Here is an 18263-nt window from a genome sequence, read left to right on the forward strand (position 1 = left end):
TATTAATAAAAATTTATTTTCTTCCATCTTAGGTTTATGAAGCCCCCAGTAGTAGGAAAATTTCTGAACTCTCCTCAGTGCCCATTATGGAATTCATTAATTCTACAGATATTTACTGAACACTCATAATGTCCCAATCCCCTTGTAAAATGCCGCACATAAAAAGAATGAACAAGAATAGTCAGGGTCTCTCAACTCCCAAGATGGTGAGGGAGATAATAAGTGGAGAAATTATAATACAGCAGAATGTCCACTATGATCTGAGAAGTTCTGGCTCCTCTAGGAGTACTATGGGGGAGAGTATGTCAGTGGAAAACTTCCAGAAGTGATGTCCAAGTTGAAGTGTAAAGGATAAGTAAGAGTTGGCCAATGAGGAAAGGAAAAGTGTGCCTTGGGAACCACAGGTCGGAAGACCCAGGGGGCAAGGAGAACCTTGTTGTATCCAGCATTTCAGAATGGCTAGAGTATAAAGTTGGAGATGAGTAGAAGTGAGTAATTATTAGAGGGAGAGGGGTGATAAATAATAAGATAAACTAGGAGTTTGAACTTAAGGGCAAGGCAACTTTGTTATTGTGTTCTGAATGCTATACATGCAGTTTGGGGAATGGACTGAAGGAAGGTGAGACTGAAGGCAGGAGGGCCTGTGACAACCTAAGCGCAATAATCAGGGAAGGGGTGTGGCATCACAGGAAATGGCAACTGGAAGTAGGTGGATTCAAAAATCTATCTAAGAGGTAGGATGGTCTCAGCAACGTGGCTGGGTGTAGGAGGTGAGGAAGTAAGAGAAATGAAAGATGAAACTCAGGTCTCCAGGAAGAGTACCTGCTGTGCTACAGCGTCAGTTAGAGCACACGAGGAAGACAGGGCTTGGGAGAGAAGATGCTGAAAACAGTTCTGAGTTTGATATATCTGAGCACATTTGATATTGTCACAAAGGCATTTGGTGTATGAAACTAAAGTTCAGGAGAAAAACATAAGCGAAAGAGAGAGATTTGTGTTAAGTTTTGTTTTCCTGTCTAATGCTACCTATGCATATTTTGTGAATTATACATAGGGGTACCTGGGTGACTCGGCTGGTTAAGCTTAAGCATCTGACTCTTGATTTCGGTTCAGGTCACGATCTTGCGGTTCATGGGATCAAGCCTGCAAGTGCGGAGCCTGCTTGGGATTTTCTCCCTCTCTCTGCCCCTCCCCTGCGCTCTCTCTCTCTCTCTCTCTGTGTTTCAAAATAAATAAATAAACTTTTTTTTTTAGAAAAGAAAATACATAATTAGTACACATAACTCTCTGTGCTCAAAATAAAAACATTATTGTAGGGCCATATGAAGGATTCTTGTTTTTTATGCCTTAGCAAAATGGAACAGCAACTCTGTTCATCAGCTGAAAGATCCCACCGCCTGCTATGACTAGTGCAAAGATATACAAACCCATTTGTAAGATACAACTGTACTTGAAGTCACAAGTATGTAGTTAGCATGCTGTCTTAAAACAAGGTAGCAATTACCTAGTGATTAGCTGTTAATCTGTCTATTCAAACTGATTTTCTGTCTCTTAAAAATAGCAAAATTATACAGGGCTTAAATCAATTTGATGTGGAAAATTAGTTTTCACCCCTATGCTAGAATTTCAGCATTAAAGAGAAATTGATTCTACACTGTAGAGTTGGCATGCAGGGGGAAAAAAAGAAAGAAAAGAAAAAGAAAAAACATGTACTATACATGACCCCAATTTCAAATTTCACTTGCTGGCAATTCATTAATTCTTATGTTTTGAGAATTCCCCATGCTGGGGAGCAGAGGTGAATGAGATAGATCCGGTCCCTGTGCTCACACAGTTTACAGCACTCATTTCAGCAAGGGAACCCACTCAAGTGAAGAATTCATGGTGCTGCTAAGGTCTGAGGGAAAAAGAAAGGCATTTATCAAATGTGTTTTGTAAAAGCATTCCTCACACAGAAATGGTTTTTATCAGTGTCGAGTTGAAAGAACATACAATTACAACAGCAATATGTACATATCATTGTGACTTAGGCACTCTTCTAAGTGCATTACATTTTTAATTCATTTCATTCTCATCATAAGAATGAGGTAGATAAACTTATTACTCTCTTTTTAAACGCGAGGAAACCAAGGCATAGAGAAATCACTAGGCAAGGAGGTGGTAGGTAGACCTATGTCAATCAAACAAGTCTCTCAGTCCATTCTCTGGGAATCTTACACTGTCTCCAAGCATCTGTTGTAGTGGTAAACAAGGTATTTAAATATTTTGAAAAACGTGTATCTCTAAATCCTGAAGGTAGCAAACTGCACTCTTTATTTCATTTATTATTTTAAAGATTTTACTTTTAAGTAATCTCTAAATCCAACGTTCAACTCAAACTTCCAACCTGAGATCAAGAGTTTGTCAGGCGTCCCAGCAAAGTGCAAGCTTGAAATTCATGAGCAGACAGTGCATGTTGCACTGCCTGTTCAAGGACTAGACAGTGTTTATACATACATACCTAGGAAAAAATATGATTAACTTAGTTTTAGTCCTCTATTTCAACTTAGTGGACAAGGTCACTCTAGTTTGAACCTGTTAACAAGATTACTAATAATAATAAAAAGAGAGCTAACTTTAATCGAAAGGATTAATTCTAAGTAACTATTTACTAGCTTTAAGTGAGGCAAAGTTTTATATTGGGGTATGCTCGATGTTTCCAGCTAGAGAATTGCATTTACTTGCCTTTTTATATGATCTTAGGAACTGTTGATAACGGTGCTTCATAGCTTTTTCCTGGTCGTTGCACATGTAGAAAATGAAAACATTTGGAGGCACACTAGGGTAATGGGCAAGGCTACTCTAGGCTAGGCTAGAGACTGCCCGCCACAGCCTCCTCCTGTCAGCTGCCCTGAGGCCTTAGGAATCCCTATTTGAGTATATCTGGGACCAATCCTAGCCTGACAGGTGGCTATGGGACTGCCTTGAGGAGCTCTGACCTAAAAGTATTAGCAGGGCTGAGATTGGGAGAAATTGAATAACTTGCTATGAATACACATATTTCTCTTAATTCTAACATCTCAATGATTTATTTCTAAAGAAGGAAGTCTCATGCCACAAACTCTACTATTCAAATTCTAGGGGCGCCTGGGTGGCGCAGTCGGTTAAGCGTCCGACTTCAGCCAGGTCACGATCTCGCGGTCCGTGAGTTCGAGCCCCGCGTCAGGCTCTGGGCTGATGGCTCGGAGCCTGGAGCCTGTTTCCGATTCTGTGTCTCCCTCTCTCTCTGCCCCTCCCCCGTTCATGCTCTGTCTCTCTCTGTCCCAAAAATAAATAAACGTTAAAAAAAAAAATTAAAAAAAAAAAACAAATTCTACTTAGGTAAACTAACAGAATTTTGAAAGAGTAAAATGATTATAAAAGGTAAGGCGTTATGATCATAGTCATTTTGAATTTTTTATTCAGATGCCTTTATACAAATTGTTGTATTTTGAATTGCATATTTTACTTTATACAGTATACTTTATACAGTTCAGTAACAATGTTTATGATATGGAATGAAAACTTCAAAGGGGCATATGTTTAATGGCCTACATTCAACTAGGTTCAAAGCAGAGGAGGGGATTTGGGAATCTGAAAACAGATAATTCTATAGATATAGATAATATAGATAATTCATTTGTAAATGATCTGGAATTCTAGCTAAGAGATATAATAACATATATAATAATACAATATAATAATAATATATAGTAAGGGAAGCACAAAGCAAGCCTATAGAGATTCAAAGAAGAAAGCACTCATACAATTGTAGAAGAAATAAGAATGATTAAAGAAGTAGACAACTTTTGATGGATTGGACGCCCAAGATATTCCCATGGAGTAACAGCAGGTAAAGAAGAAGGGGAACAGGGACCCTATAGGAGCCCAGGTGAATAAGTAAGAGTAAGGAGAGAATATGTGTCCCCACACCCAGGAACCAGGTACTAGATCTGTTATGTTATGTATATGTTACAACCTATAAATGAGTAGATGGTGATGACCTTGGAAAGCTAATAAACTGATAGATTGAGATACTATATTACCAGGGATTCCAATAAGCACTGAACTGGGCAAGTAATGAGTAGCCACAGCTTTTTTTTTTGTTTGTTTTTTAGCAAGTGAGTCACATGACTAAGGTCATGAAAAGGGGAGAATAATCAGATGAACTTGTGTGGAAGAGTTTAGAAAAGGTGATTGTTGTAGTAATATGGGTAATGGAGAAAGAGGGCCTGGAATGCTATTTAATAATTCTAATTACCTATAGCATTGTATCATTTCATACTTGACACAATCCCCTGAGACACATATCATTAGCCCCATTTTACATATGAGGACACTGAGGCCCAAAGCCAGACTTTGACTCCCCTGCCGGGGCACTTTATCCACAATGCTCCTTCCTACTAGTAGGCAGTGTTCAGGGAAACAGAAAGCAGGCCCACTGAGGAAAGATTTGATGGAAATGGAATCCATCACTAGGAAAGGTAAGAAGTAGAAATTACTTTAGATGAGGGGTGCCTGGGTGGCTCAGTTGCTTTAGCATCTGACTCTTGATTTCAGTGCAGGTCATGATCTCGCGATTCATGGGTTTGAGCCCCGCAGCAGGCTCCCCACTCTCAGTGTGGAGCCTGCTTGGTATTCTCTCCCCTTCTCTCTCTGCCCCTCCCCCATCACTATCAAAATTATTAAATAAATAAACTTACAAAAAAGTACTTCAGATGACAAGAAGGATTTGGTGGTCAGACAAAAACGTTCTCCTGCTGACACGGAGAATGATTTGATACCCCAATTGGAAAGGTCTGTCAGGTATTTGCAACAAATTAGGCATAGAGATGCAAATTTGTGGGTGCTTCTCACAAGTGATAGCTGAAGAGAGAGAGCAACCAAAGAGCACCAGGAGCACGATGGATGATCTATCGTAGGGTCATTCCCAAATCAGCACATATAAGGAGTGGATGAGAAATGTCAAGGACTAATTAAGGTTCAGTGTCTTAGTAAACATTGAACCCAAAGAGCAGTTTTACTAATTGCTTGAATTTTATTAATCTAGAAATAATTAAGTGGTTCCTAATATACATTTACTTTTACTATAAAAACAATGTGGGATGAAAGGAAGAAACAAAAACATAGTAAAAAGTGTTGCTTAAAATTTCTGTTTCAGTTTGAGAATGATCAACATATTGCCAGATAGTCCTAAATTGGACAATGTAGGAGAATATAGGATTACAGTAAATTGCTTTTTAGGTTTCTACCGTGACAGAAGCTATGAGAGTTTTCCCAAAGTCTCATCTGATGAGCAACCTGATAAGACAGATTATGACAATAATTTTCTCCATAGCAACAGGTTTGAATAATGGATACATGGTACTATCTGGTATACACATTGATTATTTTAGACCCCAGTGGTTCTTTTTTAATTCTGCCTATAAAATTTAGCTGATTTGTTGCAGAACTGCAGACTGGAGTAGGTAATAAAACCCATGTTTTTCAGGAGGATTGGATACTTTCTTAGATATTTATTAAGCAATAGGTGATCTCTCTTGCCTATGGAGTATCTTCAAGTTCTAATTTATTTCCCTGCTTTTTAGAATGTATCTGAGGTGACTTGGCAAGAACAAATAGAACACTGAGATGAAAGAAGTCAATACTTAGTGCCACCTACTGTCAACACTGAACTCAGTGTTTTTTTTTTTTAGGTAAGTGCACACTTGGGTGCAACATTGCTGTGTCCAAAAATCTTCTGTGCAGACATTTGCCTTAAATGTTGGAAACTGAACAGGTATTAATATAATTCCTTATAGGATATACACATAGCATTTGGTAGAAAATAATAAAAACTCTAATGGAGTAGGGGTGTTAAATAGTGTTAAATACACTGTTAGTGATTACCCTTGTGGTTTGGAATGAAAAGGGAGAGTAGGTGCCAATTCGTATGTGAATATTTCAATACAGAGAAGTATATATTTTTTCTCTTTAGAAATGTAAATTTTACCTCACATATTTGGGTTTCTAATCATGATTACGTTTAGCTTTAAAAATGCGGTGGTCCACACAATGTAGAAGGCTAACTTGTTAAACTTGTCACTAACAAAGATAAATGTGGTGATAGTGATTGATTCAACACTCCTCCAAACTGGAACTGAGTAAAGAATAAGTCAATGTGAGCCAAGACCTCGTCCTGCTCTCTGATACTTGTCCCCCACCCACATACTATATACCTGTGCATATATTATATAGTAGCTAATAACCTTGAAGGATAAGAGGCAGTGAAAATGAACTCCTGGGGCACCTGGGTGGCTCAGTCGGTTGAGCGTCCGACTTCGGTTCAGGTCATGATCTCAGTTTGTAGGTTCAAGCCCCGCATCAGGCTCTGTGCTGACCGCTTGCTCAGAGCCTGGAGCCTGCTTCAGATTCTGTGTCTCCTTCTCTCTCTGCCCCTCCCCCACTAATGCTTTGTCTCACTCTGTTTCTCAAAAATAAATAAATGTAAAAAAATAAAATAAAAACATTAAAGAAAATGAACTTCTGCACAGGAAGAGAGCTGCTGGGATGGCAGCATTACAGATCTGTGTCCTGGAAGTGCACAGCTTTATAGCAAATGTGTTCAAATAACTTTATATCAAGTTGTTTCTTCTGCTCCCCATGAAACAGGAACAATAGCAATTGGAGAACTGAAAGTCAAAAAATGACTAAATCGTCCTTTTTTGTCCACAGGGATTAGTTAATAGCCCTATTTTTTAAGTGACAACTATAAAGAGATCTTATTTTGGTTGAAGAATGAGTTGGCTAGGGAGATTTGAAATGGATTGCCTGTATTAATTGATTACAGGAACCATCCCCTCATCATTTAGGAAGTGATATAAACAAAATAAAATTCTACAGTCTTGTTCAAGAGATATCTCAATTTTGACCAGTGTAGCTGAGGCAGAAGACTGTTTTCCACTTTATGGTAATTTTATCATCTAATATTTATTTATTTATTTATTTATTTATTTATTTATTTATTATTTACTTATTTTTGCTACAGGCAGTGTTTGGGTAATCTGCAAAGGGTAATCTGCAGTATCATCGATATCACTTGAGAGTTTGTTAGAAATGCAGATTCACAGGCCCATATTATACCTACTGAATCTGATTCTCTGGAAGTTAGGCTTAGGAAACTGTGTTTTGTTTTTAGTATTATCTTTTTAATGTTTATTTATTTTTGAGACAGAGACAGAGACAGACGAGTGGGGGAGGGGCATAAAGAGAAGGAGACAGAATCTGAAGCAGGCTTCAGGCTCTGAGCTGTCAGCACAGAGCTCAATGTGGGGCTTGAACCCAGAAACTGAGAGATCATGACCTGAGCCAAAGTCAGCTGCTTAACTGACTGAGTTACCCAGGGACCCAGGAATCTGTGTTTTAACAAGCTCTCTGGATGATACTTAGATCTGCTAAAATTTGAAAACACAAGACTGGATAATGAGGAAAGGCACTCAAAGAAGTCAGAAAGCTTAGAGTAAGCAAACTTTGTGATTCCTTCTTCCCACCAAAGCTGAATTAAAAGAAAATCACTTAGAAAGCAAATGAAAGTCTCTCTTGTCTCTAGAGAAGACATAATCCCATTGGACAGCAATGTTACAAAGATAAGGAACAGTCGTTTGCAGAATGGCATTTCTCCTAAGTGGGGAGGGGGCTTATAGTTACGGTATTACAGGGCATAAATTTTTTTAATGTTTATTTATTTTTGACAGAGAGAGAGAGAGAGAGAGAGAGAGAGACAGAGCATGAGCGGGGGAGGGGCAGAGAGAGAGGGAGACACAGAATCCAAAGCAGGCTCCAGGCTCTGAGCTGTCAGCACAGAGCCCAATGCAGGGCTCCAACTCACAGACTGTGAGATCATGAACTTAGCCAACGTCGGATGCTCAAAGGACTGAGCCAACCAGGCGGGGGCATAAATTCTAATACGAATGCATTACAATGTTCAATACAAGTTTGGGATTACAAACATTACTGCTGACTTCCTTTGGTATGAATACTTAGAGTTAAATATCACAATAATTGCTACATCTCTGATCTAAGTTATTAGACCACAGTACATAAATGTACTGTGTACATATTTCCCAAGTTTTTCTCAGCACATTCAACCTATGGGCTTCACTCATCACTTGCAGACAAAACACTGGTAACTCCAAAAAAGAGCATTTTATGAACAAATAAAGTATAACTTCTACCTGTGAATGGTAGATCCCAACTAGCATTACCCTTAATGACTAAAGAATAATAGATCTAAGAACTGGACCTAGAAATAGCCATCCCCTCCCCTGGGAACGGAGCAAGGAGGTCCCCAGGAAGCCTGAAAGTTTACATAGGCCAATCCACCAGTAACATCAGTAACATCTGCCTTCGGAATGATATTAACCAGAAATATCGAAAATATTGGGGAAAAACACAAAAGCTAAAAATAGTTTTCATATTGTAGCAATAAAAAATCAGAGAAGCTATTACCTTTCAACTGTTTTAACCCTCAAAGTCTGGGGATGTACAATGAGATTAAGATCAATGAAATCACTAGTTGGTGAATTGGACCAATTTAAAAATTAACCAACTTAATTGTCACTCTGTAGCTACTCTATTCCTCAGCTAACAGTATTTAAAATATACCTATGTAATTTTTTCATCCCTCTAAGTCTCTTTCCTTATGAAGACAAAAACATCTTATTTTTGGTAATGATGCTCTTTTTAATTTTTTTTAATGTTTATTTATTTTTGAGAGAGAGAGAGAGAGCACGGGGGGGAAGGGGCAGAGAGAGAAGGAGACACAGAATCCAAAGCAGGTTATAGGTTCTGAGCTGTCAGCACAGAGCCTGACACGGGGCTCGAACTCACGAACCATGAGATCATGACCTAAGCCAAGTCGGATGCTTAACCGACTGAGCCACCCAGGTGCCCCGTGATGCTCTTTTTAATACGTGTATTTTATGTATTTACTAGTAAAAAAAAATCGTATTCTCTTTGGGAAAATATTTTTCATTTTCCATTTTTAGTAGACATCATAACAGCTTTTGATTAAATCCAGATGATTAATCATTATTTTCATTAATTATCCAGACAAAGATGTGCGTACATTATACTTCTACTTCCTGACAACAGAGGGTCTCTTGGCAAACTTGATTAATTTGTTTTGCATCCAAATTAACTGAAGCATAAAAATGAATACTAGTAATTTCCAGCAATCTGAAGAAAAATTAAAGATAAACAGTAGTAAAAATAATAGTAGAAAAAAACACATTGTTTTACAAGAAACATTTGTTAAGGCTTTGTCATTGACAAAAAGAAAAAAAATGCCTTAGTAACTGTTGAGAAAATATGAAAGTTTTCTCAATTTATATTGTTAATATTTAATTTTGGAGCAATATAATGGTGGAAATCAGGAGTGCTTCTTATCATTTTGAATTCATATGGCCTCAAGAATTAACAAAACTAACTTTAGATCTTTTTTAAGCTCTAAAAAACCCTGCTAACAGATCATTACTCTTAGAGTCCAGTATGCTGGACACAAAAATAATGTATATTGACCATAGGGAAGCGACTGTGCAGAGTTGGAATGCCAATATAGAAATCAAATCCACTATGGAAAACTTAGTTATTTATTTACAATCCTGCTCTCTTGACAAAATAATGTGGGAATGAGGGGATTGCACGTAGAACAGACAAAGGATAAATAGAAAGGAAATCTTCCTTTATTTTGATAAAAACACTCTATACAGATGCAGAGGTATATTTGAAATTAAGTCATATATAATTTTTGAGGTATAACTGATTTGTATAAAGGTACCAGTTTAAGATACTTTCAAAAGCCTCGCTCATATATTCATTTATTTTACCCCTGTATAACCACTAATTTGTGAATTAGTTAGCTGATTTCAATACTTCATTTTAATTAGAAAACATTATTGCGGCACCTAGGTGGCTCAGTCAGTTGACCTGGGATCTCGGCTCACTTCACGATCTCATGGTTCGTGGGTTTGAGCCATAGGTCAGACTTTGCACTGACAGCATATTCTCTCTCTCTCTCTGCCCCTCTCTGCCCTCAAAAACAAATAAACATTAAAAAAAATTTCTTTAAGGAAACATTATTTATACACTTGGAGGTAATTTCAAGAGATTTCAAATTACATTATTGAAAAGAGTAAAATGAAAATGCTAAGGTTAATACCATATACGTGTGTGTGCACATATACACACATATCTATAAAATATAAAATACTATAATTTTATATAATAACTTTTCAACCTGCCTTAAATCATGAAGCCAGCAGACAAACCTAGTGTATAAGGTATACTATCTTTTTTGTAAATAGATATGTAAAATGTTTTTCAAACAGCAGGTGGCAATCTTTGTAAATGTGATTGCAGCAACAACATTTTTAACTGTACATATGCAGATGAAAGACGGTTTTAAATGGCCGGTTAAGATCCTTGGCATATTCACAATAGTTTAGATAACTTCAAATATTAAAAGGGTGTTATTTAATCACGTCTTACTGTTCTAGTGAAATTTCTTTTTGGGCAAATAAGTGTTTTGTTTAATGTTTCTTAATTCTTATGGAGCACAGGTGGAATTTCACATTACTAATCTTGTATAGGTATCCCTAATAAAATTCTACTTGGTGGTTATCACTTATCATTCTGAATTCAGGTGGTCTTAAGAATTAACAAAGATAATTTTAGATCTTTTCTAAGCTCTAAAAAATCCTACTGACATATTGTTACTCTTAGAACCCAGTTTCTATTGGTATTAGTGTTGAACTGTGAGAAGTCTTTAGAATTCTAACTATGGAGAAAAACAAAGCTTTGACTCATGGATATCTCTTAGAATGCCTTGTTTGTTTGTTTTTTCCCCAAACTGATGCAGTCACATTTGGAAATCCATTGCTTTCTGAACTGAAAAGGAACCTTAAACAGCTGAACTCTCCACACCTATTGGAACTAGATAGCCAGAGAGATAAGCTAGCTTGCCCACAAGGCATTACTAGCAGAAAGTGCCTCTAATAGGGTCTTCAAATTCTTTTAAGTTTTCAGCACTTCCTTTATATACAGCTATGAAACTTAAAAATTTCATCCTGTCATCTTTTTAGTATGTTTATAATAATTTTGTCTATGGTATCATTCTAAAATCCTAATTTTCAATTATTTATTGAGTCCTCAGTATGTCAATAATATTTTATGTAATGTATGCACAATTAGGAAGGAGTCTTTGTTGTAAAAATGGTCTATTAAAATATATGATCAGTAATCTGGGCAATTGTTGACTTTTCATTTTTTTCTATCCTTATTTGTAAAATCCTTTAATGTGGTAACATTTCCATTCTTTCACTACTAATTAAGACCTTATGTTTTCATTTTAAAATGCATTCCTCCTAGCAGAAAATGGGACAACCAGGGCAAGTTAATGGGGATGCCCAAAGTCCTACATGGGGATGGATTAACAGAGAAATTTAAAAGTTTCTGAATTTCAAACATCATCTCTTTATTTTCTCACTCAGCTATCTAACACTTATGTCTTTCTACTTCTATCATAAATAATCTAAGGCAACTGGTTTTGTGTTCTCAGTCAACAAATACTTCAAGAACATAGTGAAAAATATAGTACCCCAAACTAATTTAAATCCTGTCTAGCCATGTTATTGTTCAATTGGGCTTCCTTTGTATAATCACATTTTTCAATGTGATATTACAGCAAATAATTAAAAAACTCATGGAGGCAACAGTCTATGACACATAAACAGAGGAAACCTCATACATACATTACAGAAACAAGTAAACTGCCACTTATCATTAGCAATCCTTCAATTGAGCAATTATTGCCCTTAATGACAATATTTTTAATCCTTTTTTTTAAGGTAACAAAATATTTCCATTGGGATAAACTCAGTTCATTCTCACCAGGACATCGTTGCTCACTGCATCTTCTCACTTCTTCACCTGTTCCTTCACATTGCTGTCCTGTTATTGCTGCACCCTGACAAGTCCTTATTCGCCTTTCCCAGCCGCCATCACAGGACTTGGAACATCCGCTCCAATGACCCCACTGATTCCACTGACCATTGGCTGAAAGAAATGCATCATGGTCAATGGCAGTAGCCTACTGAAACTGTTTTAAGAATTTTGAAATCTGAGGACCATTACTGTCTGTTCATTTTTTATTAAGCTACCACAACAAACAAGCTGTATTCAAATATTTGGCTTGCTAGTCAAATATAGAGCACTGTGATTGACATAAGTTTATATAAATTTGTCAGAATCTTCAAATGGACATTGAAACTTGTAAAAAGGACAAGTTCAGTGCTAAACTTCATCAACTTAATTTGTATTTAATCTAAGAATCTCCAGAATTTTGTTGCTTCATGAGTATGGCATACAGTAGAATTAGCTCTGGTACAAGTGGTATCATTTACCAGAAATACAGAATCATCTAATTGTCCCATGATTGTCTGGCACGGTCCTGCCACATTTTATAAATGGCAGACATTCTTTAAATGTAGTGATCAGGCCTCACCTGTACACTCAGGGTTATAGCACTCTCTGCTTTCTGCCCATGGCCCTCTGCATTCAGAGCCCCCATGAGCTGCTGCAGTACACTGCCGGCTTCTCTGCTGGGTCCCATTCGAGCATGTCACTGAGCACTGACTCCATGAACTCCACTCTTGCCACTGCCCATCGACTGCCAAAGCAGAAAGAGAGACAGTGTAAGGAGATGGTCCAATAGAGAAAGCTGTCCAGAAAGTATAAATTAAAATTAACCTTGGAGATGAATCTCAACCAGGAAACTCTAAGTGAATACAATGGAAAGTCACATTGGCATTAGATTTTATTATTACCCCCCCAAACTATTATTACCTTATTTTCTCATTTCTATTTCCTTCTATGTATCCAGTTTCTCTTTTGAGCCACTATTGCTTCAAAAATATTTATTGATTACTCAACAATGAGAGATCTCGAGCTAGGAGATGAGTACACAGAACAGTGAATAAAATAAATCCTGACCAATAACTCATAGAGCTCATGTTTTAAAGAAGGAACGAAACAACTAACTAAAAGCTAAATAAACTAATTATATAGCATTGTCTCAAAGGATAATTTCAAGACACTGTAAGAGTTTGCAGGGCCTGAGGAGTCTTCTTTGACAAAGTGAAGTTTCAGGCAAGCCTTGAAGAATGAGAAATAACATGACAGATGTTACGAGAAATAGGGAAATAAAAGAATAGGAATCCTACCCTCAAAAAAATTGTAATTTAGTAGAAGAATCACATTATGCACACGAATACATAAATAAAAGGTTAAAAGCAGTAACATCTTAACATGGCACATAAAGTAAATTATCACATCTACTTAGGGATAATTATGTTAGATTGATATGGTGAGATCTGGATAATTCAGACAAAGGAGACAGTACCCACAAAGGCATAATCCTATAGACCATAAAATACAAGTGAGCAAAGGAATCAGGCAAAAATATTTATCCAATTTAGAATGCATAAACTAGAATATAAGTATTATAAATGCACTGGTATATGACTGTCTGCTTTTTTCTCCATATCATTCCACGGTTCTTAGTTTCATTGCAGTGAGAGAGAATTCACCATAAATCCAAAACTCCAACGTAAGATAATACTGCGGTGAAAACTCATCCACCCATCCAAACAAACAAAAAAGACTGGCAGAATATGAGTAAGTATTGTCAACCTAATTTCAGGCCTTGCAGGTAGCTATTAAAAAAGAAGATTATTTAATAGGTATCTACCTGTACTTTTTTTTTTATATATATATGAAATTTATTGACAAATTGGTTTCCATACAACACCCAGTGCTCATCCCAAAAGGTGCCCTCCTCAATATCCATCACCCACCCTCCCCTCCCTCCCACCCCCCATCAACCCTCAGTTTGTTCTCAGTTTTTAACAGTCTCTTATGCTTTGGCTCTCTCCCACTCTAACGTCCTTTTTTTTAAACCCCTTGTGAGATTAAAAATCATGAAATACCAATTTAATCATCCCATTCATGTAATTTTAGCCTTTCACTTCATTAGAAGTATCTGATACAATCCTACTGGCTATGTAGTCCATTTGCCAGACAAAAAAAGAAAAGGCTAGTGAATCAATGGAATGTTATAAATTACCCATTTCCTCTCTATTTTGGCTTTAAAGATGAGTGCATTTCTCACTTCAGAAGTTTGCTTTTCAAAGATAGTATCTCTTGAGCTTGCATTATGAGCTCTCACTATACTAGGCATTCCTAGAAGAGTTTACAAAAATAAGATTTGTATCTGCACCTTATCATCTTTTGGGAAAAGAATGTACAGGTATTCAAATTTGTGACAATATTCAGAAAGCAACACATAAACAAAGACAAATTAGAGGATTTCAACCTGACTGAAAGCTGAGTGACTAGAATAAAGGAGTATGTGATGTCCTTGAGAATTCTGGTTTGAGGTAAACTTGTAGTTATCTTTATTTTTTAAATGAATGTAACAGTTACAGACTCACTGGCAAAGAAGAGAGGATAAGTCTTTCCAGCTAAGAAGATGTGGAGTCAGGTATGAGCAAATCAAAGGTGGAAATCAGAGAGAAGATAATTTGGCAGGGTGTTGTATTATCGGTGAGAAATAAGAAAAGACCTTGCTGAGATTAGGAAAAATGAGAATATTTGTGAAGTGTTTTGCTCAATAGGGTTTTCCTAAAAGAAGACTTTGCACCACCATTAGTAAATAAATAAATAAATAAATAAATAAATAAATAAAGTAAGTAAGTAAGTAAGTAAGTAAGTAAATAAAAACATTTTAAATTCATACATTTGTAGTATTAGTCATTCAGTCCTTTCTGCCAATGTACACATTCTGTTTTGGTTGAAGTTCAAGAATGGGTTAACATTAAACTTTTGAGGGACTTTTTGAGGTTCAACACAACCAAACACATCAACAAAACATATATTTTAGATAGGTACAGTTTTGCTCATAAAGTTAGTTACAGAAAAGAAATAGCAATGAAACTGAAGTCATATCAAGTGGATGTTTTCACACTGAAAACTAGTTCCTTTTACTGAACATTATCTGCACCATTATGAAAGACCTGATTTGACAAAGTGACTGAGAAAAAAGAGGAAAACCCAATATTCCTTTGGAATGTTAAGTCAAATTTATTGGGAAAATGGAAAATTGAGAAGTTAGAACCAGAGATACGTCAATTTAGTTTAAAGCATCAGACAACAGACATACACATGAAAGAATTTCTTTTAGTGCCAAGTGTGGGACATTGCTTTATTTAATTTTTTTTTCAGTTTGATACCCTTAAATTAAAAAAAATCATTTAATTGTGTTCTTTTTAGGGACATCAGACTCAAGACCTTTCAGGAAATGGTAGAGTTATTTTACCAAATTGGGAAAAAGTTGAGGATTTTGAGAGGTGGAAATTAAGAGTTTTGTGTTAGACATTTAGCCATTTTTTAAAATTTTTTTTAACGTTTATTTATTTATTTTTTTTGAGACAGAGAGAGAGAGACAGAGGATGAATGGGGGAGGGTCAGAGAGAGCAAGACACAGAATCTGAGACAGACTCCAGGCTCTGAGCTGTCAGCACAGAGCCCGACGCAGGGCTGGAACTCACGGACAGCAAGATCATGACCTGAGCCGAAGTTGACCGCCCAACCGACTGAGCCACCCAGGCGCCCTGACATTTAGCCATTTCTAAGAAGGACATATGTATTATATTTTAGGTATAAATGTCAAGATATTTAAAAATAAAAACCATTCACCATATGATTTATTTTATATTTATTTTTATAACCACTTATCTAAGTACTACAAGAAATGAAGTGGCTGCCTTTTTTTTTTTATCGGATGCTTTACTGGGAATCTTTCATCCCTACATTCAGGTTTCCTTTCCGCTTGGGTGAGTATGGAGGCAGCAGAGAAAACCAGCCCTTTTCCCCACCACCCACCTGCCCCTGTATACCACAGACTTCCAGTATTTTTAAGAGATACACTCCAGAAGCACTGCAAATCCACAAACTTGAAAATACTTCAAAGTTTTCTTTCTAAAATTGTGTTCCTACTGAACGATGATTAACATCTTATTCGGTCAGAAAAGAGGTCTCAATAATTAGAGAAAATGTAAACACTCCAAACCTCTTCCTGGAGTCCTCTAATTCACTCATAGGTAAAGGAACAAAGAAAGTACACTGTGACACTGCTAGACTCTGGGAAAACTGTAGTGATAAAGACCCACCAAGCTGTCTTCTCACAGAACATATAGTCTGAGAGGGGAGTGAAGACAGATGATAAACAAGTAAATAAATGAATGAACAAGAGAGTTTTAGCCAGAAGTGTCATAAAGACAATGTGATGAAAGAGGACAACGTGTTAGGGTATGCTCAGCCATGCCTCTCAGAAAAACAAAACAAAACAAAACAAAAACCCACATATTAGAGCTGAGTCCTGAGTCATTAACAAGAGCCGGAAATGTGAAGATCTGTGAAAATCTTTACACAGGTACAAAGTCCTGAGGCCAAGAAAATTTTGTGTATTCCAGAAAAGAGAAAAGGCAGGGGCTTCTGGGGATCACAAAAAGGGGGGGAGTGGCAGGAGATGGGCTCAACAGTGTGCAGAAGCCAAATCCACAGGGCCCTCCAGTCCTTGTGACCAGGTCATATCAGAAGCCATGAGAGGATTTGAAACTAGAGAAGTGATGTGATGTAATTTATACCTTAATATTTAATTTTGGAGTTGTGATGATAATGGATTGTACAGGGCAAGCTTCAGTCTTGTGAGATAGTAGGGGACTATGCTGTAGCCCAGACAGAGGTGACAGTAGCTTAGATTATAGTGCCATCAGTCGAGGCAGAAAGAAGTGGATGAACTTGTTTGTGGTGCTGTCTAGATGTACAGCTGATAGGTTGGCAGTGGAGCATAGTAAAACAGAGAATCCTGGTCGACTTTCAGATTTCTGGCTTACTGAAACAGGTAAATGGTGGACCCTTACGCTGAACTGTATTAGACTAGGATTCAAACACATCAGGGGGTATATAGCCCTGATATCAAAATGTCTATTTTGAATATGTTGAATTTGTGATACCATTATAGTCATAATGCAGGGGGTCCTATATCACATTAACCCTGTTTAAAATTAGGCCTCCCAAAAGTACTTGAAATGTAATCATCCCTCCTCTCTTTTCTTTTTTTGGAACACTGTTTGGTAAATATTGCATTAAATTACGTAATTTCTTCTATAATATGTAGCTCAGTTAAGAACACCTTCTTAGGCTTTTTCCATTTCTCTTCATTTCCATCATAAGCATTTGCAGTTCATTTTTTTGTAGTGTTATTTTTCAATTTAGAAACTCCAATTGCCTATTATTTTATGAGCTATCCTACAAAGGTGACTAAGAATAGAGAATAATAAGGCTGTGTTTTGAAGCTGGGAGAGTGCTGAGAGATCAGCCTGTCTTACCATCATGCAGTGTGCTTCCTTATACAACAATGTCACCCTGGGGACAGTTAAAGTTTCGCTTCAGCAATGTGATACATTACTAGATTTTCTGGACCCAGAATAATTAAAATTGCAAAGTCTAAATTGCTAGATTCCTGGGGTTTACTTTGTTATATGAACTTCCTCCTGCCATATATAGAGAGTTGCTATTGTGTTCACCTGGAAGAAAATCCTGTCTCCCACATACGGAGGCCAAATTAAATTCTGTGATACATTTTAATGAAAATACCGTGTTTCACTATATTTTCACATCCTTACCAATAACTGCTGACAATTACAATAGGTTGGAGAACAATAACCACAAGATAAAGTCATGACTATTTTGGATAATAAAACTATCATTTTGGCAACTGTTTGGGGTTGATTATTGCTGATTAATGAAGCTATCTATATTTGGGGAGAAGAATTCTATCTTGTGGTATAAGATTTAGTAATGGTAAATTTGGAAAACTCCAATTTTTATTGAGTTGGGAGTTACCTAGGGAACTGGAAAGACCCCTAGAGTGTATAAGACTGAAATGTCACAAGCCAACCTCTTGCTTTGGGCATATGCTAGAGAGCATAAACTTGGTTCCCATTTGCTATTTTCAAATAAATAACAAAAAGGGAAAAAACAAAATGAAGTATCATTTAAAAAATTAAAATTAAAAATAGAAGCAAGTTATCATGGTAAGGTCAACAAGAATAAACAAATAGTTGGGAAGTAAGTTAAGAGAAAGT

The 18263-nt window shown here is 36.7% G+C and overlaps 1 protein-coding gene across 1 annotated transcript in view; it reads right to left on the reverse strand.

Moving 5' to 3' along the window:
• Positions 1-18263, reverse strand: part of ADGRB3 (adhesion G protein-coupled receptor B3) — a 732350-nt gene that overhangs the window by 395045 nt on the left and 319042 nt on the right. The window contains exons 5-6 of the mRNA XM_047102403.1: positions 12560-12724; positions 11947-12111 (exon numbers count right to left, since the gene is read on the reverse strand). Coding sequence (XP_046958359.1) covers positions 11947-12111; positions 12560-12724 — 330 coding nt within the window. The remainder of the gene's footprint in view (positions 1-11946; positions 12112-12559; positions 12725-18263) is intronic.

Source organism: Lynx rufus, unplaced genomic scaffold (assembly GCF_022079265.1).
Source record: "Lynx rufus isolate CCGP_SWC_20201006 ecotype Redwood Valley unplaced genomic scaffold, mLynRuf1.p SCAF_6, whole genome shotgun sequence".
In the NCBI taxonomy this organism is placed as follows: Eukaryota; Metazoa; Chordata; class Mammalia; order Carnivora; family Felidae; genus Lynx; species Lynx rufus.